This window comes from Schistocerca gregaria, chromosome 7, assembly GCF_023897955.1.
Source record: "Schistocerca gregaria isolate iqSchGreg1 chromosome 7, iqSchGreg1.2, whole genome shotgun sequence".
Classification (NCBI taxonomy): Eukaryota; Metazoa; Arthropoda; class Insecta; order Orthoptera; family Acrididae; genus Schistocerca; species Schistocerca gregaria.
Window position 1 is genome coordinate 119849044 of NC_064926.1, and position 25659 is coordinate 119874702.

General features: G+C 44.0%; 1 protein-coding gene across 1 annotated transcript in view; it reads right to left on the reverse strand.

Moving 5' to 3' along the window:
* Positions 1-25659, reverse strand: part of LOC126282315 (myogenesis-regulating glycosidase-like) — a 90030-nt gene that overhangs the window by 40276 nt on the left and 24095 nt on the right. Inside the window, exons 2-3 of the mRNA XM_049981972.1 lie at positions 21218-21328; positions 10933-11918 (exon numbers count right to left, since the gene is read on the reverse strand). Of these exons, the coding sequence (XP_049837929.1) occupies positions 10933-11918; positions 21218-21328 (1097 nt within the window). The remainder of the gene's footprint in view (positions 1-10932; positions 11919-21217; positions 21329-25659) is intronic.

The window sequence follows — 25659 nt, forward strand, 5'->3', positions numbered from 1 at the left end:
AACGAAGTAACGCCTCAAATTGCGCACGCGATGTACTAACTAATACACCGTTCTTTTTCGAACAAATAGGAAATCATTGGCTTTGTGCAGTACACCATCCAACCAGCGTGGTTACGCAATGTTACAATAACGGAGTAGTTACTGTAAGTCAGCACATTGAACTTCGAGATAGCGGATTGTTGGTAAATGGTACCTTTTGTTCCTTCTCCAGCTCAAAATTTTGTTTACCAGCAACTGTAACCGGTTAAACTATTGTTTCCTCAAACTTCTCACTAATCTATTGGCCAGAAACAACAATGCAACTATTGCCTCCTCAAAACCTGTCATATCTAAATAATTCCCTAGATACTTTTATCTTACAATCCCTAGACGTTTTCATTAATGCACAACAAGGCAAAATTAACACCAATGCTATAATGCAGCATGTGATAGAATTACAGCAGCAACATAAAATACGACTTATCACTGTAAGCACAGGTATTTCTGAAAGCTTCTTGGTTATAGTTATACTTTGTATTATTTTCCTGTACGTCAAATGTAAAATTAAAACAAACCCTAATGTAGTCCTACATCAAATACCAGCAGAATGGCTGAAACCTACACAATGCCCACAATTGTAATTTTTCTTACCCTTTTACTTACATTCCGTTAGAACAAAAATGTATTACATGACATTATTATATTATAGTATTATAGTAAGGTTACCATTATCTACTTCTATTTGTAATTTCCTCTTTTGTTGTGCTAGCTAAGCGTAAAAATTCGGGACGAATTTCGTGGAGAGGGAGGAATGTCATAGGTACAGTAGTGACAGTATTGTGAAAATCTATTGCGGAAATAATAACCAAGAACAAAGTGTTGTGAGTAAATAGATGTGTTGTGGAGGATGAATTTCCCAAACAGTGGACATAGTGTACATTCGAGGACGAATTTTTACGAACGGTGGAGGAGTGTAATAGGTGTAGTGATCGTATGTGTAAATATTAGTTATAAAATTAAGTAAAGACTTGGTGAAGGAAGTAACAGGGACTCAAGCACGCTAGCAGATACACGGAAGTGGAGCAGGACCGCGGAGAGGTAATCGTCCGATCGAGTATGCGAACCAAGCAGTCAGCAGTCTACTGGGGGCGTCGTCCGGAGGACATTACCCGCCCCGCTGGAAAGCAGGGCAGACGGATCAGGAGCCAGCGTTAGTCACGTGTACGATACACGAGGGAACCTTCTAGCATCGAACCACAGAGGTCAGTCACTGTGCTACAAACGTCACGCCGTCAGCAGGAACACGAAATAAATACCCCGGAAAGAGGCAGCTCCCTCTCGAAGTTTGCAGCTTCTTCTGAAGTCTGCTGGGAGTCTGCTCGCAGTCTGATGGAAGTGCTGGTCAACTTATGGAGTACGCTTGTCATGTTCCGGAAGCCTCGTGACGTTTGCTGGGCGTGCTGATGCACTCCCGACGGTACGCATGAAGAAGAAGCGGCAGCTATGGAGGTCATAGGACAGCATCGAACCTGATAGCAGCGTCTAGTTACCACGACTTACGAAGAAAGAAGATGTCGTCCCTTCGCCAGTAAGTCACAGAAGTCGAGTCTTCGTTCTGAGTCAAGTCATTAAAGTCGAAGTATCACCAATAGCAACGGAGGAAGACGTATAGTGAATAACCCGGGTGACTGGTTCGGACGAAGGGATGCGGCCGAACCAGTCAAGTCACCCGCGAATTGGGAAGAACTCCAGTTCAATGGACGCCGCCCAGAGCCGCCGAATCTGAGGACACGGGTTCGCTCCTAGCACGGGGCAACTTTCGTCATAGCAGTGGCCGGCCAGCCGCCCGGCATTGCAAGCCAGTACACTCGCCGGAACACAGTCTTGCCGCGTAAGCAGCGCTCGCCACATGCGGCCGTCGTCAGCTGCTGTTTCTGGGGCATTCCTTGCAGCCGACATTAGCATCTCTCGCCGCCGCCAGCACCGAGGCCACTACGCCATGTTGCTACGGAAGCACTGAACCAAGCGAGTAAAGTCAACCAGTTGAAGTCCGCTGAATGCACTGTTGTCAGGGAAATGTTTGCAAATAAATAACTCTTGTGAGTAAGGGATGTATTATTGTACCTCATCCTCTGAGCCAAGGGAAGAACCAATGTAGCCCAGCTCTCCATACCTGACAAATAATAAGAATAACAAGAAAGAAATAAAAAAAGAGACAATACACTGTTTAAAACCTGGTTCCTAAATCTCTGTCTTACCGTTATATAATCTATCTGATACCTTTTAGTATCTCCAGGGTTCTTCCATGTATATAACCTTCTTTTATGATTCTTGAACCGAGTGATAGCTATTATTAAGTTATGCTCTGTACAAAATTCTACTAGGCGGCTTCCTCTTTCATTTCTTACCCCCAATCCATATTCACCTACTATGTTTCCTTCTCTCCCTTTTCCTACACTCTAATTGCAGTCACCGATGACTATTAAATTTTCGTCTCCATGTTCTGTCTGAATAATTTCTTTTATGGCATCATACATTTCATCAATTTCTTCATCTGCAGAGCTAGTTGGCATATAAACTTGTACTACTGTAGTAGGCGTGGGCTTCGTGTCTATCTTGGCCACTATAATACGTTCACTATGCCGTTTGTAGTATCTTACCCGCACTGCTATTTTTTTTATTCATTATTAAACCTACTCCTGCATTACCCCTATTTGATTTTGTATTTATAACCCTGTATTCACCTTACCAAAAGTTTTGTTCCTCCTGCCACCGAACTTCACTAATTCCCACTATATCTAACTTTAACCTATCCATTCCCCTTTTTAAATTTTCTAACCTACCTGCCCGATTATGGGATCTGACATTCCACGCTCCGATCCGTAGAACGCCAGTTTTCTTTCTCCTGAGAACAACGTCCTCTTGAGTAGTCCCCGCCCGGAGATCCGAATGGGGGACTATTTTACCTCCGGAATATGTACATAATATTTATAGGAGATAGAGATTTTAAACGTCATACTTGTTTCGAGTTCAGTACTGATAGGGTTGCTTAAAAACGCTGTTTTTAGAAATGTATATACAGGAAACATAATACACTACGAAAACTTTTAAGGATTCTTTGCTGAGTGCATTATTTTGGTAATGAATGGAAAAAAAAAATTTTCTGTGTCACCAATAGTTTTTCAGTAATGATGTGATAAATTAGAAGCTGTTTGCCAAATCGAGAAATTAAATGGTTTCAAACAAATTAATGTAACTCTTGTCTTAATTAAAATTAAGAATAGATTTTTGACAGATTGAGAGACATTGTAGAGATATACATCATGTGTGGCTTTGAAATTTTGACTTACTTTTTGTAGAAGATACAGGCTTTAAAACGATTTTCCATCGCCGGGGGTAGCGATGCGCTGAGGCGGCTGCCTCCAGCCAGTGCTTGACGTGAAAACCCCGCAACTTCGCATCGCAAACGTCAAGTGACAACTACTTTAAATCAGACTGTAGTTAGGGTTTACACACACGCCCGGCCCATGCGCATGCTGTACAGCAGTAGTACAGTGGAGTGGCAGCTGTCGTGTGACTCATAGCAGAGACCGGGAGGAGTATGAGGGACCACTGCACAGTGTGGTCTTTGTTTGAATATACACTCCTGGAAATTGAAATAAGAACACCGTGAATTCATTGTCCCAGGAAGGGGAAACTTTATTGACACATTCCTGGGGTCAGATACATCACATGATCACACTGACAGAACCACAGGCACATAGACACAGGCAACATAGCATGCACGATGTCGGCACTAGTACAGTGTATATCCACCTTTCGCAGCAATGCAGGCTGCTATTCTCCCATGAAGACGATCGTAGAGATGCTGGACGTAGTCCTGTGGAACGGCTTGCCATGCCATTTCCACCTGGCGCCTCAGTTGGACCAGCGTTCGTCCTGGACGTGCAGACCGCGTGAGACGACGCTTCATCCAGTCCCAAACATGCTCAATGGGGGACAGATCCGGAGATCTTGCTGGCCGGGGTAGTTGACTTACACCTTCTAGAGCACGTTGGGTGGCACGGAATCCATGCGGACGTGCATTGTCCTGTTGGAACAGCAAGTTCCCTTGCCGGTCTAGGAATGGTAGAACGATGGGTTCGATGACGGTTTGGATGTACGGTGCACTATTCAGTGTCCCCTCGACGATCACCAGAGGTGTACGGCCAGTGTAGGAGATCGCTCCCCACACCATGATGCCGGGTGTTGGCCCTGTGTGCCTCGGTCGTATGCAGTCCTGATTGTGGCGCTCACCTGCACGGCGCCAAACACGCATAAGACCATCATTGGCACCAAGGCAGAAGCGACTCTCATCGCTGAAGACGACACGTCTCCATTCGTCCCTCCATTCACGCCTGTCGCGCCACCACTGGAGGCGGGCTGCACGATGTTGGGGCGTGAGCGGAAGACGGCCTAAGACCGTAGCCCAGCTTCATGGAGACGGTTGCGAATGGTCCTCGCCGATATCCCAGGAGCAACAGTGTCCCTAACTTGCTGGGAAGTGGCGGTGCGGTTCCCTACGGCACTGCGTAGGATCCTAGGGTCTTGGCGTGCATCCGTGCGTCGCTGCGGTCCGGTCCCAGGTCGACGGGCACGTGCACCTTCCGCCGACCACTGGCGACAACATCGATGTACTGTGGAGACCTCACGCCCCACGTGTTGAGCAATTCGGCGGTACGTCCACCCATCCTCCCGCATGCCCACTATACGCCCTTGCTCAAAGTCCGTCAACTGCACATACGGTTCACGTCCACACTGTCGCGGCATGCTACCAGTGTTAAAGACTGCGATGGAGCTCCGTATGCCACGGCAAACTGGCTGACACTGACGGCGGCGGTGCACAAATGCTGCGCAGCTAGCGCCATTCGACGGCCAACACCGCGGTTCCTGGTGTGTCCGCTGTGCCGTGCGTGTGATCATTGCTTGTACAGCCCTCTCGCAGTGTCTGGAGCAAGTATGGTGGGTCTGACATACCGGTGTCAATATGTTCTTTTTTCCATTTCCAGGAGTGTAGATGAAGCACGTGCTCATGTACTGGCCCAGCAGTGGTGGCTGCTGTTTAAACATTTAACTTGGATATCACTTTTGCTGATGATGTTGTTGGCACATCAGAGAACATTATTCTTTTATTTGCTTGTTTTAAATAGTCAAACCTCTATAATTACAGTCGAATCCTGAGTGGCGGGAAATGTTTTACATGTTTATTTAGCGGTGTTTGGATATCACGTTATTATTTATAAGTCAACAGTAAAGTGACGAGGTTGGGATGCTTTTACGTGACCTGACAGTGACGTCATTGTTTTAACGCACTGATAACGCAAGGGCGAGTTCTTCACTGCGCAATATAGACTGTGCACGTAGCAAGAGCGTGTTGGTCCCATTGTGCTAGTTTTCAGTGTGTTCCATTAAATATTGCATTGTTCTAACAGATTAACGTGAGGTATCTTTGTATTTGTTGAAATATCACGTGATGCAAATTGTTAACGTGGGATATCGGTATATTTCTTAAATTACCAAACTGTGGAAATTGTTTTACATTGGAAGTCTCGTATTAACGAGTGTATTAGTATGTCGATCTTGAAAAGTGAAAGAAAATTGATAAAATAGCAAAAAAAAAAAAAATGGTAAATGGCGTAACACGTTGGGTTGCTTGCATGGAAAACCGTTGAGCTGCTGACTGCAGAATCGAAGTTTCACATATCATCAGAATTTGTTGGTGCTGCTGCAGATGTTGGAAGAGTGCGGAAGTTCCGAGACATTAAAACCAGGAGTACGCACGAATTTCCGAGGCTGAAGTTTCTGCTCTCTTGATGATGTATGTGAATCAGTAAACGTATACACTTATCGCGTTATTGAAAATGGCTCTGAGCACTATGGGACTCAACTGCTGTGGTCATCAGTCCCCTAGAACTTAGAACTACTTAAACCTAACTAACCTAAGGACATCACACACATCCATGCCCGAGGCATGCTTCGAACCTGCGACCGTAGCAGTCGCACGGTTCCGGACTGCGCGCCTAGAACCGCGAGACCACCGCGGCCGGCGGTGGGATCAAGAGGTGACTTTCCTCACATAAGGCAAACAACAGCCAATTAATCCAGAACCAGCACTGATTCATTACTGCTATTTCAAGTGAAATTCGTTTACTGTATCTGGAGTGAAGGAGAAATGTGAAATTAGAATGTCTAAGTGGAATGCGTATGTAGATTGTTTCGTTCCAGAGATTTATCTGGCGTCTGATTTTTTTCCCCATTGATAGGGGCACGTTCTACCAAACGGCTGCAATTGCAGACCTCAGCAGTAAGAATTTTGTTACATTCCCATTTTGAAACATCCGTATATCAAATAGAAAATTGTAAAACCAGCATTATCGGGCGTAAAAATCGGCACGACTCATTACCCCCCATAACCGGGTGCCAAATGTAGAAGCGTAATGCAAGGCCCCACCCTGTAGTTCATGCTACAAATGTTTTGACGAGAGTACGGATCCTTAACTGCCCTACCTGGGCCACTGATTTGTCCGCCGTAATGTGTGGGATGCGACAGGAAGACGTACATTTTCATATCGGCATCCTGACAGCTATGAGGTTGGAATGACATTCGCAGGCAGTTTGTTTCCATGCCACAGTAAATAACACTGGTTATCGTGCGGTTACACATAATGTCGATCTTGATTATAGACATCATTTCTGAATCGAATGATTGTTTAATCCTTTTATACCCGTTATGGGATGAACATATCCACAGAGCTTGATAAATATCGAACAGGTGTTTCATGATTCTGTCAGAGTAGGGTGTTTAGACAATACAAACTTGACGTCTTCCTTTTGAACCAACGAATCAATACAAAATCATCTTGTGACCCTATATCCTGCCCTTATGAATGAGATGGAAAAAAAAGAAATGTGTGTGAAAGTTTATGGGAGTCAGCTGATAAAGTCATCAGTCCCTAAGCTTACACACTACTTAACCTAAATTATCCTAAGGACAAACACACACACCCATGCCCGAGGGAGGACTCGAACCTCCGCCGGGCCATCCACACAGCCCATGACTGCAGCGCCTTAGACCGCACGGCTAATCCCTCGCGGCAATGAGATTATACTTACTTTTAATTTAGCCCGTTCTACGTATTTTTACTCCAGTTTGGCTACACTTATTTTGTGGTATTCAATCAGTTTGCTCTTTGCAAAGCTATCAATTAGAGAAGTAACTTTTATGAGAAGTGAAAATAGTTTCATACATCTTTGCACGCAGTCGTCGGTTTCCACTCGTTGATGTGGGTGGGTGCTCGCTCCCATTGTCTCACTGTGCATATACAGCAGTTGCTCGGTTCACAAAAACCAATAGGTTTTTTAATTATCCAGACATACATTTCCATTTTCCATAAGATCAGTTTCAACAAACGTGGCAGCGAAATGTTTTCTATATACAGTGAACTAATTTCCCATTTTGGTATCCCTGTGGCACAGATAGTTCACATAGTTCTCTTCTGGATGTAATAGCCACATGTAGCACTTTTCGGATGTACTCGACATGGATCAGTCTAAACGAACTTTTTGCGCCAGGGATCCATGCCTTTTTTTTTTGTGGTCTTCAGCCCTTAGACTGGTTTGATGCAGCTCTCCATGCTACTATATCCTCTGCAAGCTTCATCTCCCAGTACCTACTGCAACCTACATCCTTCTGAATCTGTTTAGTGTATTCATCTCTTGATCTCCCTCTACGATTTTTACCCTTCCCACTGCCCTCCAATACTGAATTGGTGATCCCTTGAGGCCTCAGAATATGCCCCTAGTCAAGTTGTGCCACAAATTTCTCTTCTCTCCAGTTCTATTCAATAACTCCTCATTAGGTATGTGATCTAACTATCTAATCTTAAGCATTCTTCTGTAGCACCACGTTTCGTAAGCTTCTATTCTCTTCTTGTCTAAACTATTTATCGTCCACGTTTCACGTCCACACATGGCTACACTCCATACAAATACTTTCAGAAACGACTTCCTGACACTTAAATCTATACATTTCTCTTCTTCAGAAACGCTTTCCTTGCCATTGCCAGTCTACATTTTATATCCTCTCTACTTGGACCATCATCCGTTATTTTGCTCCCCAAATAGCAAAACTCATTTACTACTTTAAGCCTCTCATTTCCCACCAGGCCGTAATCAGAAGACGTTAAAGATTTATACCTTGTCTCCATGATTTTATAATTACATAGTAGCCAACGAAGATGATATAAACCTTTAACGTCTTCTGATTACGGCCTGGTCGGCCGCTTAGTATTATGGCGATGTAGCGACCATGGTTGTTTCTGCTGCAGATATTATTAGTGCGGTCTTATCCGTTAACAATAACGTCCTTAGCATAGCTATCTGTTTAGTTTAGTTGTAATTTCTACCTGATTCTAGGGCCTCCATATTAGCTTGGGGCTGATTTACCATCCGTGCATAAAGTTTGTCGTGCGTTGCTATTAAATATGTTTTAATTCCCGCACCGTCACTTTTATCATTTGCTCAATTTGCTATTTGTGTGACAACTTTTGGAAGTCAGTTAGGTCCCGATCCGTGTTAACTTGGTAATCCCGCTCTCATGCATAAGGAGAGCGGAGAGCGTTTCCTGGCCGCGCGCATGCGCAGTGATTTCGATAGCCGTGCATGTTAGCAGCCTGCGGTGCCTCTGTTCGGTGGAGAGCCTGTGACCATCGTACGTTGGCTGGGGCGAGCCAGCACACACAGGGCTGAGATAAGTAATATTATTGACTTGGTACATATGTACTGTGCATTTGTAAAAAAAAAAAAAAAAAAAAAAAAAAATGATGGGGTCTTGCCGCTGTAGATGTTGATTTTAGCCTTTGAATATGCCTGTTTAGGCAAGCTGTTTTATGTTTGTTCTGAAGAAGGCGTGGTTACCCACGCTGGAACCGAGGTAAACACCAGGTAGTTTGTGCAATCGAGACAGGTTTTTCATAATTATTTCAGTACTCAACTTCCTAAAATTCTTCGTACAAGCCGAAGTCGACTATTCACGTACGCTACTACAAGTCTTTACACGCTCGTTTCGTTTCACGGCGATACGCCTGAAGTTACAGCTGTGTCCTCCCTACCGATCAGCATTAACTTAAACTTTTATACATTTAGAGCTAGCTGCCATTCATCGCACTAACAAAAAATTTGGTCCAAGTCATCTTTTATCTTCGTACAGCCACTCAACTTCGACATCTTCCCGCACACCGCAGCATCACCAGCAAACTGCCGCAGACTGCTGATCACCCTGTCTATACGCCAGATCATTTACGTACACAGAAGATAACAGCGGTCCTCTGACACCTCCCTGAGGCACTGCTGACGATACCCCTGTCTATGATGAACACTCGCCCCAGAGTACAACGTACTGTGATCTCCAACTTAACAAGTCTGCGAGCCACTCATATACCTGGGAACTTACTCCGTCAGCTCGTACAATCGTTAACAGTTTGCACTGGGGCAATGTGCAAAATGATTTTCAGAAATCTAGGAATAAGGGATCCACCAATTGCCTTTCATCAATGGATCGCTGCATACAATGTGAGAAAAGGATAATCTCAGTTCCGCAAGAGCGATGTTCTCTGATCTGTGCTGACTCCTGGGCAGGAGCTCTGTCTCAAGGAAATTTATTGTATTCGAACTGAGAATAGCCCGTACCGACAGATTTCTACTACATCTACATCCATACTCCGCAAGACACCTGAAGGTGTGTGGCGGAGGGTATTTTGAGTACCTCTATCGGTTCTCTCTTCTGTTCCAGTCTCGTATTATTCGTGGAAAGAAAGATTGTCGGTATGCATCTCTGTAGGCTCTAATCTCTCTGATTTTATCCTCTTGGTCTCTTCGCGAGATATACGTAGGAGGGAGCAATATACTGCTTGACTGCTCGGTGAAGGTATGTTCTCGAAGCTTCAACAAAAGCCCGTACCGAGCTACTGAGAGTCTCTCCTGCAGAGTCTTCCACTGGAGTTTATCTATCATCTCCGTAACGCTTTCTCGATTAGTAAATGATCCTGTAACGAAGCGCGCTGCTCTCCGTTGGATCTTCTCTATCTCTTCTATCAACCCTATCTGGTACGGATCCCACACTGGTGAGCAATATTCAAGCAGTGGGTGAACAAGTCTGCTGTAACCTACTTCCTTTTGTTTTCGGATTTCATTTCCTTAGGATTCTTCCAATGAATCTCAGTCTGGCATCTGCTTTACCGACGATCAACTTTATATGATCATTCCATTTTAAATCACTCCTAATGCCTACTCCCAGATAATTTATGGAATTAACTTCTTCCAGTTGCTGACGTGCTATTTTGTAGCTAAATGATAAGGGACCTATCTTTCTATGTATTCGCATCACATTACACTTGTCTACATTGAGATTCAGTTGCCATTCCCTGCACCATGCGTCAATTCGCTGCAGATCCTTCTGCATTTCAGTACAATTTTCAATTGTTACAACTTCGCGATATACCACAGCATCATCCGCAAAAAGCCTCAGTGAACTTCCGATGTCATCCACAAGGTCATTTACGTATACTGTGAATAGCAACGGTCCTACGACACTCCCCTGCGGCACACCTGAAATCACTCTTATTTCGGAAGACTTCTCTCCATTGAGAATGACATGGTTCGTTCTGTTATCTAGGAACTCTTCAATCCAATCACACAATTGGTTTGGTAGTCCATATGCTCTTACTTTGTTCATTAGTCGCGCACTGCGGCATATAAAATACTATATCACATTCATAGCGAAAAAACAAGCAGTTTATTGCCATACGTACCACCTTTATGACAGACTAAAAACAATCCACCACCCACTGGAAAAGGTAGGAGTCACAGCAAGCCAGTAGGGCACAGAAACTAAAAGCTCGTATCGGCGCTACTTACCCACAGCTGGCTCGACCATTCGCCTGCAGTCGTAGCGTTGGTGAAGTCGACGATGCCGCCTCGGCCGTTCCACCAGCTGATGATGGTGCTGCCCTCGGTGTTGGTGACGAACCAGCCCCTCTGCAGCGCCCTCGAGTAATGCGGTTCGCAGTCAGAGTTGATGAACGGGTGCACCCACAGCGTGACACGGAACCCCATCGAGTGCAGGTCGTCTACGAGCGCTCTGACGTCAGGGAACTTGTTGGGATCGAACGTGAGGCTGCCGTAACAAGTCTCCCACTTGTCATCTATCTCAATCTGGCTGTTGCTGAAGCCGTGTTCGACTATCTCGCTGGCGAACTGCCTCACTTTTGCGTCGTTGATACCTCTTTTGTAACGCGCCCACGTAGACCATATGGGATGCGTGGTCATGCGCTCGTCTGGAATGTCTAAGGGTTTGTCGAAGTATTCTGCAATGGCATTCTCGTGTGCTTCTCTCGCATTATCAAAGTGGCAGTCAGTATACCTCAAAGTAACTTCTGTCAAATTGACCGGGTATGGTTGCCTGTTCTCCGCAATGAAACACAGTTGATCCTTCGATTTATTTGTATTTTGTTCGATAAAAAGCGGCACGTATGGAGGAACGTAAAGGTATCGGCCATCGGAGAACAGCCAATAACGCTCGGCCACGCCCATGTTGTCTTGCTGCTTGCTGACGTACGAGTAATTGCTGTACACGTTGTGCTCTGTGAGCCAGTTCTGGTTGTACTGCTCGGGTCCTCCATAGATATGGCTACGCGAATGACTGAGACAAGTGCGCTGACCCGTAACATCCTCAGATGTGATGTCTATTGTCGGGCAATACGATGCTCCACGTTGGCGACGGTGAGCGATTTTTGTCGCAAATAATGAGGGGGCATCTGCGAAAAATCCAGAGTCAGAGCGCACTCTGGAAGGGCCCGTAGGGTTTTCAAGTGTAACGTAGCCAGCTTCAATATTCTGGCCATCTGAAACATTAAAGAAGATACATATTCAGAATTTATTGCATCCACTCACTAGACAATTGGCTGTTAAATTTGCAAGTTGCAGTATTCAATTTTACTGCTTTACAGTTCTCACATTTGGGCATACTAGTCAATGCTGAGTTGCTGCAAAGATGTTAAATTAGGAACGCTTTAGTTATCTCTGAGCTCAGGCTGTGAGATACCCTGGAAGTAAGTTTTCGATTTTCGGGAGTGCGGGCGAAAGAGATCGCTGCCCGCTGGTATTGACTGCTTGGAGCTTGTGTTTCGTTGCGCTCAGGACAGAGGAGTCTATGCTGTCAAACGCTGCTGATCACTAAGTTCGTATACGATGAGACGGTAACATGTAGTTGGGTTGAGTGAAAGCAACGCATTCTTCCACAGCGATGAGTCTCACAAGTGCTTTTTAAAGCCGCTGTGCTCTAGGCTTGGCGCGCGGGATTAGCCGAGCGGTCTGCGGCGCTGCAGTCGTGGACCTTGCGGCTGGTCCTGGCGGAGGTTCGAGTCCTCCCTCGGGCATGGGTGTGTATGTGTTTGTCCTTAGGATAATTTAGGTTAAGTAGTGGGTAATCTTAGGGACTGATGACATTAGCAGTTAAGTCCCATAAGACTTCACACACATTTGAACATTTTTTTCTAGGCTTAGTACAGAATCTGTTTGCTGTCAGTCGATCCAAATAGTAGTATAGGCAGCTTAGTTGACCTCTATTAATGAATTTTCGCAAATGTTTCACAAATTACATTCGACCATACTTAGGTGAATTTTCTTACACTACGGTTACATGTTCGCTTCGTATTCTTTCGACCCGAGTAATGTCTATGCCGTTGTGGCTTTCCTAGTTTTGAGATCAGTCAGACGAATTTACAATTATTCTCCTCGCCATATATTTCGTTGTTTAAGTGTATTTGCTCGATTATCGTGTGATAATCTGATTCAACACGTGTTGCATAGCTGTCTCTAGAGATAGAAGTCTCCGATTTTTTTCATGGCAGTTGACGTCAGCAACAGCAGTAACCATTACGAAAAGCATACTTCATATTTCTCTGGATGTTTCAGACAAATAAGGGGTGTTCTGGAGCCGACACTGGCCGCAGAGATGTTATGATTTTCTACAAGTACACGAGTGTTGGAACCTTAATAGTGGCAACTATTTATTTACAGCTCGTACAAAATAGATACGTGTTTCGAAGTTTTGCTGACCTTCAAGGTAGTCACCAGCTTTGTGTACAGCCCGTTCCCAGCGATGTGGAAGTCGTGGGATACTCTTATCGGTGCCAGTTGTATTGATAGTACGATCGGCGCGGTCTATTGCCGGACGAATTTGTAGCATTTCTGAAGCGGATACCGTTGTTTCCTTCAGTTTAGAAATAGAGTTGAACTCACGAGGGCTTAAGTCAGAGTACTGCAGTAGGTGGTATAGCACTTAATAGCCCCATCAGTGAAACAAGTCAGTAACAGCTTGCACTGTACGTGCTTGAGCATTGTCTTGCAAAATGATAGTCAGTTCCTGCAGAAAGTGTCATCAGTTCTGAATCTATGCTGTCCATTTCTGGAACACAACCAACGACCAGCTTAAAGACAAAAGTGATGACACCTTCTGCAGGACCTGACCATGATTTTGCAGGACAATGCTCAAGCACGTACAGTGCTAGCTGTTACTGATGTGTTTGATGGGTTCGTTCAAATGGTACTGAGCACTATGGGACTTAACTTCTGAGGTCATCAGTCACCTATAACTTAGAACTACTTAAAACTAACTAACCTAAGGACTTCACACACCTCCATGCCTGAGGCAGGATTCGAACCTGCCACCGTAGTGGTCGCGCGGTTCCCGACTGTAGCGCCTAGAACCGCTCGGCCACTCCGGGCGGCTCTTTGACTGATGGGGCTCGTAAGTGCTGTACCACCTACTGCACTCCCCTGAGTTCAAATACATTACTAAACTGAATGAATCACTTCACGGCATTCGCTTCAAAACTGCTACAAATTCGTCGGCCAATAGACCGCGCCGCTCGAACTGTCAACAGAGCTGGCACTGCGAAACGGCTTAAACACAATGCTGGTGACTACTTTGAACGTAACGTATCTATTCTGTACGAGTTGTAAATAAATAGTTACCACTATTAAAGTTCCAACCCTCGTATGCTTATTCGTATTTTGTGTATCATTACAACAAATAGGGAAGACATTTCCATGGCAAAGAAAATGTCTATAAGCCACGTCGCTTAAACGCTTTTATGCTGCGTGGAATACTAGATACGACTTCCTAGATTTATTTCATTTCAATTTCCCAAGTCTATTATAAACCGTTGTGCTCATAAAGCTTTCGTGACTTAGTTTAACATTTTTGCGATTAAATAGTGTTGCTAAATGTAATGCATTGGCAAAAGCTTGGTACATGAGAGAGCATAATTTTTTTAAATCAGGGCATTTGAGGATATACTTTTATATGTAATCCGAACTAACAACCTGGTAGTAACCTTACACGCTGAAGGAGGAACTTAATTTATGAGCAGTACGAATGCACTTAGTGATGACTGTGAATGAAATAATTTTAGAGTAGGAAAAAAATGAACATAATAATGGTGTGTGCCAACTTTTAATTACACCAATACAGTGCAGTTTCCTGAACGCGACATTTAAAACGTGATAATTACTAGATTGCCGTTTATGTAAGGAAAAAAGTAATATATTCAACAAACACGTTTACAAATATGTATATGAAATGGATAATCTTTTTCAACTAGTTTTCCATACCCACCTGGCACAGTAAGACACTGTAAACAGGATTCCTGAAATCTGTCCTGGCAACGGTTTGTGGTTAGTGGTATTGTGTAGTAAGTATCGTCAGCTGTAGAGGACCTAGGCTGTAGAAAGAATGGAGCAGTAGAGCTAGTTATATCGTAACCGCTGCATAAAATTATTTTATACGAACAATGGTAGTGCTTAAGACCCATAAAAGGAACTGATAAGTTCTCAGTTTTTTTTTTAAGACCTGATAATTACTATCTCCATGACTTCGCTACACTGGAGACAAAATCAACAAAATTTGAACTCTCTGGATCAGCTCAAGGAAAAAATAATCCCACAATACTCAGTTTCATTTGTCAAGTCCCTTTATCATTAAGAATCATCAAGATAACGACCACAACGCAGGTCCATTTAAATAGTTGCAAGTTGACAACGTTACGTGCAGTATCGACTCAAGTATTCAACTAAACTTTCTAGTAAATACTGGATTTGGATGTCGAGATGCTGCACTGGCTTTTTCAACTCAACTTCACAAATTCTAATTGAGATACAAGAGCATCGATATTTCTGGTGTTACGGGTTAGTTACACTTCGTTCGTAGGGTCAGTTTTATGGTAAAGCATACCGTCTCAGAGATTGAAAAAGCACAAGTGGTTGGTCTTAGAACTCGTTTTGGTAATGCTGAGCGAAGGCAGATGATATGAATTAAAAAGAAAGAACATATCCGGACACTCAGCTGGCACAAGATCACATGAGGACTTTATGTTTTGATGAACGGCGTATTTGAGAACAATTTGATATTCATATTGTCTTGTTAAACAGACTTCAGTTCTAGGGTAATGTAATGAAATAACAAATGTATAAATTACCACTACATACATCAACATGTGTAGCTAATGTCGCAGGAAACTTATTTGTGAATCCTTATACTGTATACATGTCTTCCTGCAACGCTCAGTCGCTCATCGATATGTAAGTCAAGGTAATGACTTAGCGCTGTAAAAAATGCATTGCATTATTGCGACGAAGAACGTATTGATAAAAGTTTAGACTGGATTCGCAGAGCTTCGATGTCGTATGTCGTATGTAAAGTACACAAGCGGCAAGACGCAGTCAATACCTTCGCTGCGCAGTGCCGATGGTACTGGTACCGACGACTGTACCGTTAAAGCAGAGTTACTGAACGCAGTTTTCCGAAATTCCTTCACCAGGGAAGACGAATGGAATATTCCAGAATTTGAAACACGAACAGCTGCTAGCATGAGTTTCTTAGAAGTAGACATCTTAGGAGTTGCGAAGCAACTCAAATCGCTTGATACGAGCAAGTCTTCAGGTCCAGATTGTATACCGATTAGGTTCCTTTCAGATTACGCTGATACAATAGCTCACTACTTAGCAATCTTATACAACCGCTCGCTCACCGATAGATCTGTACCTACAGATTGGAAAATTGCGCAGGTCGCACCAGTGTTTAAGAAGGGTAGTAGGAGTAATCCATCGAACTACAGACCTATATCATTGACGTCAGTTTGCAGTAGGGTTTTGGAGCATATACTGTATTCAAACATTATGTATGAATCGCCTCGAACGATCTATTGCCGGCCGGAGTGGCCGTGCGGTTCTAGGCGCTACAGTCTGGAGCCGAGCGACCGCTCCGGTCGCAGGTTCGAATCCTGCCTCGGGCATGTATGTGTGTGATGTACTTAGGTTAGTTAGGTTTAATTAGTTCTAAGTTCTAGGCGACTGATGACCTCAGAAGTTAAGTCGCATAGTGCTCAGAGCGATTTTTTTTGTGTGATCTCCTTAGGTTAGTTAGGTTTAATTAGTTTTAAGTTCTAGGGGATTGATGACCTTAGAAGTTAAGTCCCGCAGTGCTCAGAGTCATTTGAACCATGTGAACGATCTATTGATACGTAATCAGCATGGTTTCAGAAAACAGCGTTCTTGTGCAACGCAGCTAGCTCTTTATTCGCCCGAAGTAATGGCCGCTATCGACAGGGGATTCCGTATTTCTGGATCTCAGGAAAGCATTTGACACCGTTCCCCACAAGCGACTTCAAATCAAGTATCGTCCCAGTTGTGCGACTGGATTCGTGATTTCCTGTCAGGAAGGTCGCAGTTCGTAGTAATAGACGGCAAATCATCGAGTAAAACTGAAGTGATATCAGGTGTTCCCCAGGGAAGCGTCCTGGGACCTCTGCTGTTCCTGATCTATATAAATGACCTGGGTGACAATCTGAGCAGTTCTCTTAAGTTGTTCGCAGATGATGCTGTAATTTACCGTCTAGTAAGGTCATCAGAAGACCAGTACCAGTTGCAAAGCGATTTAGAAAAGATTGCTATATGGTGTGGCAGGTAGCAGTTGACGCTAAATAACGAAAAGTGTGAGGTGATCCACATGAGTTCCAAAAGAAATCCGTTGGAATTCGATTACTCGATAAATATTACAATTCTCAAGGCTGTCAATTCAACTAAGTACCTGGGTGTTAAAATTACGAACAAATTCAGTTGGAAAGACCACATAGATAATATTGTGGGGAAGGCGAGCCAAAGGTTGCGTTTCATTGGCAGGACAGTTAGAAGATGCAAGTCCACTAAAGAGACAACTTACACTACACTCGTTAGTCCTCTGTTAGAATATTGCTGCGCGGTGTGGAATCCTTACCAGGTGGGATTGACGGAGGACATAGAAAGGGTGCAAAAAAAGGGCAGCTCGTTTTGTATTATCACGTAGTAGGGGAGAGAGTGTAGCAGATATGATACGCGAGTTGGGATGGAAGTCATTAAAGGAAAGACGTTTTTCGTCGCGGCGAGATCTATTTACGAAGTTCGTCACCAACTTTCCGAATGCGAAAATATTTTGTTGAGCCCAATCTGCATAGGTAGGAATGATCATCAAAATAAAATAAGAGAAATAAGAGCTCGGACAGAAAGGTTTAGGTGTTCGTTTTTCCCGTGCGCTGTTCGGAAGTGGAATGGTAGAGAGATAGTGAGATTGTGGCTCGATGGACCCTCTGCCAAGGACTTAAATGTGAATTGCAGAGTAGTCATGTAGATTTAGATGTAGATATAGATGTAAGCATCATAATGTAGCAACAGGTAACAACAGATAGCAACAGAAAAATGTATTTGTGATATTTTATTTTTCTCTTAGAATGGTAAAAATTTTAACTATTTTCAGTTACTAAATACAGCGACTCTACTTGTCGTGACTGTGAATAATGACGAAAGGCGAATACCTTTAACAACAGTGAGGACCCATTCGGGAGGACGACGGTTCAATTCCGCGTCCGGCCATCCTGATTTAGGTTTTCCGTGGTTTCCCTAAATCGCTCCCGACAAATGCCGGAATGTTTCCTTTGGAAGGGCACAGTCGACTTCCTTCCCCATCCTTGTGTAATCCTTCTGTAATCTGATGAGATTGATGACCTACCTGTTTGGTCTCTTCCCCCTAACAACTCAACAGTGAGGACTTTATAAGTACCAGGAATCTTGTGAGATTATACCACTAAACCCATGTAGTCTGGTACTACGAAAATTTCCCCCTTTTTGAATTACAGTTTTACTGAGATAACAAAATATTCTAGCAAGTAATTAGAACGTCAAAAGTTAGTTGAGATGACTAAATACGTTTAAATAAATGTCGAGTATATTATCGCAGCTGAACAAGGAAGGTACAAGAGTTGATTAAAAAACGTCTGCTTTGTTTGGTTTAAATTATATACACATCAAAAAACCTTTTGCATCACCCCGGTTCCAATGTAAGTAGGCTGTTGAGGTTTTTATGTTGGTAACGCCATATAGCCCTCTATACGAAAATCACAGACTGTGCTGTGTGGAGTCTGTGGCTGGTTTGCATTGTTGGAATTTGCTATTGTAGTGTTGGGCAGTTGGCTGTTAACAGCGCGTAGCGTTGCGCACTTGGAGGTGAGCCGCCAGCAGTGGTGGATGTGGGGAGAGAAATGGCGGAGTTTTGAAAGCGGATGATCTGGACGTGTGTCCATCAGAGACAGTAAATTTGCAAGACTGGATGTCATGAACTGCTATATATATATTATGACTTTTGATCACCATTAAGGTAAATACATTGTTTGTTCTCTTTCAAAATCTTTCATTTGCTAACTATGCCTATCAGTAGTTAGTGCCTCCAGTAGTTTGAAACTTCTATTTAGCTGGCAGTAGTGGCGCTCGCTGTATTGCAGTAGTTCTAGTAATGAAGATTTTTGTGAGGTAAGTGATTTGTGGCAGGTATAGGTTAATGTTAGTCAGGGCCTTTATTTTGTAGGGATTACTGAAAGTAAGATTGCGTTGCGCTAAAAAATATTGCGTGTCAGTTTAGTGTTGATCAGAATAGGTAAAGAGCGAAATGTCTGAGTACGTTCAGTTCTGCTCAGCTGTTTGAAAATCAAATAATGTAAGAGGTTTATCAGCACAGTAATTCATCAATTTTTCTAAGGGGACGTTCCACCCAAAACGCCTGAAGACAGACGTTGGCTGTGGATATTGTATCACAGACACAGTTCCTTTCACTGCTCAGATGTCACTAAGCCCGCCCAAAGATGTAAACAACCATGCATGAGCAGCGACTGTTACACGGAGGGGTTCCGACAGCCGATCAGTTCCAGTCATTCTTCCAGGAAGGAGGTACACGGCTTGTCTTGTCTGTAGTTCACCCAAGCCACCGCGGTTCGATCGCGTCCGCATTTTTACTTAGTGCCAGGAAGGGCTCTCAACAAGGGATGTGTTCAGGCGTCACGGAGTGAACCAAAGCGATGTTTTTCGGACATGAAGGAGATACAGAGAGACAGGAATTGTTGATGACATGCATCGCTCAGGCCGCCCAAGGGCTACTACTGCAGTGGATGACCGCTACCTACAGATTATGGCTCGGAGGAACCTTGACAACAATTTTCGTTCAGCCACACGATTCAAACTCTGCGCAATAGGCTGCATAATGGACCGCTCCGGATTGGCATCACGATCTATTTACCGATGAATGTCGCATATGCCTTCAACCACACAGTAGTCGGAGACGTGTTTGGAAGCAGCTCGGTCCGGCTGAACGCCTTAGACACACTGTCCAGCGATTGTAGCAAAGTGGAGGTTGCCTGCTGTTTTGGGATGGCATTATGTGGGTGCCGACGTACGCGGAAGGTGGTCATGGAAGGCGCCGTAACGGCTGTACGATACGTGAATGCCATCCTCCGACTGATAGTGCTACCATATCGGCAGCATATTGGCGAGGCATTCGTCTTTTTGAACGAAAATTAGCTGCCCCATCGTGCACATCTTGTGAATGACTTCCTTCAGGACGACGTCATCGTTCCACTATAGTGGCCAGCTTGTTCTCCAGACAAGAACCCTAATGGAACATGCCTGATATAATTTGAAAAGGGCTGTTTAAGGACGAAGTGACCCACCAAGCACTCTAAGGGATCTACGCCAAATCGCCGTTGAGGAGTGGGACAATCTGGACCAACAGTGCCTTGATGAACTAGTGGATAGTGTCCCACGACGAATACAGGCATGCTTCAATGCATGAGGACGTGCTAATGGGTATTAGAGGTACCGGTGTGTACAGCTATCTGGACCACCACCTCTGAATGTCTCGCTGTATAGTGGTACAGCATGCAATGTGTGGTTTTCATGATCAATAAAAAGGGCGGAAGTGATGTTTATGTTGATCTCTGTTCCAATTTTCCGTACAGGTTCCGGAACTGTTGGGAACGAGGTGATGCTAACTTTTTTTTTGATGTGTGTATTTCAAATTTCAAGAATGGTTCAAATGGCTCTGAGCACTATGCGACTTAACTTCTGAGGTCATCAGTCGCCTAGAACTGAGAACTAATTAAACCTAACTAACCTAAGGACATCACACACATCCATGCCATAGGCAAGATTTGAACCTACGATCGTAGCGGTCGCGCGGTTCCAGACTGAAGCGTCTAGAACCGCTCGGCTGCTTCGACCGGCTAGTGTGTTAGTGAACTTGACCCAGTATACAGATATTAGGCAGTTTCTAGCTCCACGTCGAATCGCTTACCCGTGGTGAACCGCAGCACAGATTTCGAAGCAATCTGTCTGGTTGGGTTCTCCCTGTTTGTTAGATCGTGTTAATATATTGGAGTAAGGGTGGCACTGTCAGATTTGTTACTGTTCATGATGGACAGACATATTTTTAGACTGTAAATTATCCTTTATAGTTGAGTTTTCTACTCGAAAGCAATGTTTTAGGGTCCTTAAAGTGCACCTGGCACCAAAAAATTACCACATCTTACAGCAACTTGAGTTTTTGTGATATACTTTCCTACTAATATTTATGAGTGAAGCGGATTTTAGTACTTAATTTTTCTAATCAAATATTGGAACATTGTCTCAACATTTTAGGGTTTGTAATTGTTCTTTAGGTTTTTCACCTAAACATAGAAACTATTTCCTGCATAGCCCAACCACAGTTACTTACTCTAACGTTTAACTGTTTCTCATTTCTACAGATACGGATGAACTCTGTGACGCTGGCCAGAGCACTCACCCTTTCTCGGTGTGATCACAAGGCGGTTGCTATCCTCATCGAGTTGAGTCTGGAGGTCAGCGACTGCTGACGTCACCACCAACATCAACAGCAGCGTTGTTAGCCAGGCCACTGTAACACGGAGCAAGCAATGTGAGGTCTCTTCCAAAAATATAACCCACTATACAGTACACAATGTTTACTGGTACCTATTATACACTCTGAAGCACTCTGAAAAGCTTGTAAAAGTGTTTCTGGGCAGATTGTGTTGTTAAATAACTGTTGCAGGAAAGACTTGATACGTTTTTAATAGCATTTAAGTTAACCAATCAAGTTCTTGCACGTGCGCAGATACAGGCGCCCCGCCAGATACAGTTAATGACAGTTGTTCTCATAGTGCATATGACACTGCACAAGACTCCTTAGCCTTTGGCTCAGGTTCGATCCTTACTATCGTCCCATGTCCCATTTTGGCATCGCTCTCTTGTCGTTTGGCGACACCGTTCTGGTCGGATTAAAAATGGCCTGATGGGGTAACTTCGACGCTAGTTAACTCGCAATCAGCGCAAGGTATAAACTTTTTTTTCTTTTTAATTATTAATGAGACACTTAAAGTAGTAAAGGAGTTTTGCGATTTGGGGAGCAAAATAACTGATGATGGTCGAAGTAGAGACGATATAAAATGTAGACTGGCAATGGCAAGGAAAGCGTTTCTGGAGAAGAGAAATTTGTTAACATCGAGTATAGATCTAAGTGTCAGGAAGTCATTTCTGAAAGTATTTGTATGGAGTGTAGCCATGTATGGAAGTGAAACACGGACGATAAATAGTTTGGACAAGAAGAGAATAGAAGCTTTCGAAATGTGGTGTTACAGAAGAATGCTGAAGATTAGATGGGTAGATCACATAACTCATGAGGAAGTATTGAATAGGATTGGGGAGAAGAGAAGTTTGTAGCACAACTTGACCAGAAGAAGGGATCGGTTGGTAGGACATGTTCTGAGGCATCAAGGGGTCACCAATTTAGTATTGGAGGGCAGCGTGGAGGGTAAAAATCGTAAAGGGAGACCAAGAGATGAATACACTAAGCAGATTCAGAAGGATGTAGGTTGCAGTAGGTACTGGGAGATGAAGCTTGCACAAGATAGAGTAGCATGGAGAGCTGCATCAAACCCGTCTCAGGACTGAAGACCACAACAGCATTTATTTCTTGGCACAACATACGTTGCAACATCCTTACAAGCTTTTCAGACCGTTTCTGACCTCTCTGTATAGTTCTCTAATTAATTTTTCTTTTACATAATTTTTATTTGAATAATTATTTTAGATATGAGCCACAAGACACCTTATTGACCCTCGTTATAGGCTCTGCATTAATTCTCTTAAAACAAATTTTAATTTTATATACTCAATAGTACAACGAGAAAGTTACTATTTGACAAAATCTAGAGGCCAGATCTTATGCTAAGAATAGAACAGCAATAACAAAATACAAACAAAGACAGTAAATTAAGGAGTTAGGAGAGTTGATGACACGACTAATTTGGTAGTAACTATTTGCAGCAACAGATATCCGTGGAAATTTTTGACTTTGATAGAACAGTCTTGGAAGTGTATGGCGTATTTTGCCTCATATTTCAGCTGCTTTCTTCCATGGAAGAGCAAGCAAGATTTGGTCCACCACACTGATAAACTGTGCAGTAGTTATGGTCATCAGCGTCAGTGTGAAATTTATCTCCTTCCTTAGGACAGACAAGATAGCATTGTCAATTATTTTCTCTGCACAATTGATGACAATCCGCTGTAGTTCTTCTTGTGGTCGTTTAGCCACAATGTGTTTATATTTAGCAGCCTGTGTGCAAGTAGGTGACAACCACGCCCATTTGCCTTGAGACCAGGTTATCGATTTAGCCACTACCACGAATTAGGGGAGAGCGACGGTGCCAACTGCAGGTGGAGTGCGATGAGTCCTCTTGAGGTTTCGTCATGTCCGTGTCGGTCGTAGCGGATGCACTCCCTGAGCCGGACGAGGCTGGCTCTTCTGGTGATCTTGCAGGTGGCTGGGGTCTGATGACGGGAAAGACCTTCACAAGAGATGGTACGGTTTGGATCTCTCAGCATTTCCACAGGTAGACAAGTGTGGCCAAAAAGTACTCATTCTTAATGCTGCTGATCATCACATGGAGATGCCTGATTCTAGGTTCACCCAGCCTAGGAACATCTGGAAAGTTTCTCGAGTTTTCAGGTGGGTTTTGTCATCTAGAGGGCGTGACACTTCTTCAAGCTAACAGGCAGTCCTGGTAACGGATTTCCACCTTTATGCCCTCTTCCCCTCCCCCCAGCCTCCCACCCGTATCAGGGCCATTTCTGGGCGCAGACCTACGGCGGTGGCGGGTGCAGCATAGTGCTTGGGTTCCACAAATGCACTCAGTAGCGGATCTCTGCCAGCATTATGACAATACGTCCTTGTCTCCTCCAGTTCTTGTTGTGGGAGCAGCTTTCCTTGTAGACAGTCATTATGCTTTGATGATTCTCATGGGTGGGTCCCTATCGTTGGCCAAGGATGACCTAGGAGTCTACCGTATATGCCTTGCCTGTTTGCGAAAATGTATGTGGGCCAGGCTATCAGGACGGTACAGAATAGACTCACAACATAAACGCCACAGACACGACGAACAGCCGACAAACTCCACTGTGGAAGAACACTGCGTCTCCCAAGGACATACAACGAATTGAGACAACACCAAGTTGATGCACTAAGCAAAAACCTTTTGGGATTGTATTCAAAACGACGCTGTAGGGATCTACACACTACGTAATGGACTACTAAATAAAAGAAGCAGCTGTCAATTAAGCAAGACTTGGGATCCGCCTTGAGAATGATCAAAGTACAGCGACAATCTACATGAAAATCTGCTCCTGCCATAAAAACTGAAAAAATGAAGAGGTATTGTCGCCGAGCCAGCAGAGATACGCATCTGACACCGGACACAGCTCTACTGACGAGCATGTGTCGCCCCTATCTCCCACTTACCCCACCACTGCACCAGATCCACAGCTAAAGTTGGCTGACTTGAGGTTGCAGAAGGGGAGACAGAATGTAATGGCGGCATCCAGCAGAAATCAGCTAGACATAAGGAACGCCTTAAGGTGGCAAGAAGATTGCTTGCTCAAATACTGCATCATCTGTATGGTGCCATCTGTCTGACTGCCCGATAAATATTCACCATTTCATGCGCAGGGTAAACATAAAACCAACATCAAGTACCACTACAGGGAAGAGATGCACAGCAAAATTAACGAGCTCGATAAACTCCAGAATGGGAACGAGCGTCTTTTCGTCTCCAGTGTTTTTCCGCTGAGATGCCGAGAGGACCGAATTGTACCAGTATTCATAAAGGTCGTTTGTCGTATCAAAGTGGCAGCCATCAACTGGGTCACGAAGAGTCAATCAGACCCTGGTGAGTGGATGGATCCGCTACATTCGACATGGACTTGATGAGACCTCAAGAGAAATCATTTAACACCACCTGAAGAAGTTGTCTACACTCTCCCCTGATTCACGGGAGTGGACTGGTGCAGATAACTGGTCTCAAGCCAACAGGGAACTGCATACTACTGAATATGAATTCACGGCATCTGAAACACAAGAAGAACCTCAGAGAACTGTCATCAGCAGTATGGAGAAAATAGTTGGTGATACTACATTGTCTGTATTGAGGAAAAGACTACATTTCACACTGACACCATTGATCCTACGAACAGCAGAGCAGTGGCTGAATTCGCTCTTGCTCTTCAGTAGGGTTTCTCAGGGGAAATACGATGTGACTGTACACTCACAACGACTGTTCCAACACAGCTAATCATCTCGAGGGAAACGAGGAAGCTTCCCAGTGCACCATCTTGCCACCACTTCATTTTTTTTTATCATCAGTCTTCTGACTGAATTGATTTGACCCATCATGAATTCCTATCCTGTGCCAACCTTTTCATCTCAGAGTAGCACTTACTACCTTTGTCCTCAATTATTTGCTGCATGCATTCCAGTAGCTGTCTTTGTCTACAGTTTTTGTCCCCTACAGCTTCTTGTAGCACCGAGGAAGCCATTCCCTGATGTCGTAACAGCTGTCCTACCGTCCAGTCCCTTCTCCTTGCCAGAGTTTTCCACATATATCTTTCCTCTCCTATTTTGCGAAGGACTTCCTCATTCCTTACCTTTCCAGTTTGCCCTAATTTTCAACATTCGTCTGTAGCACAACATCTCAAATTCTTCGATTCTCTTCTGTTCCGATGTTCCCACAGTCTATATTTCACTACCATACAATTCTGTGCTCCAAACGTACATTCTCAGAAATTTTTTCCTCAAATTAAGACCTATTTTTGATAGTAGTAGAATTCTCTTGGCCAGGAATTCGCTTTTTGCAGTGCAAGTTTGTTTTTGATGTTCTCTTTGCTCTGACCATC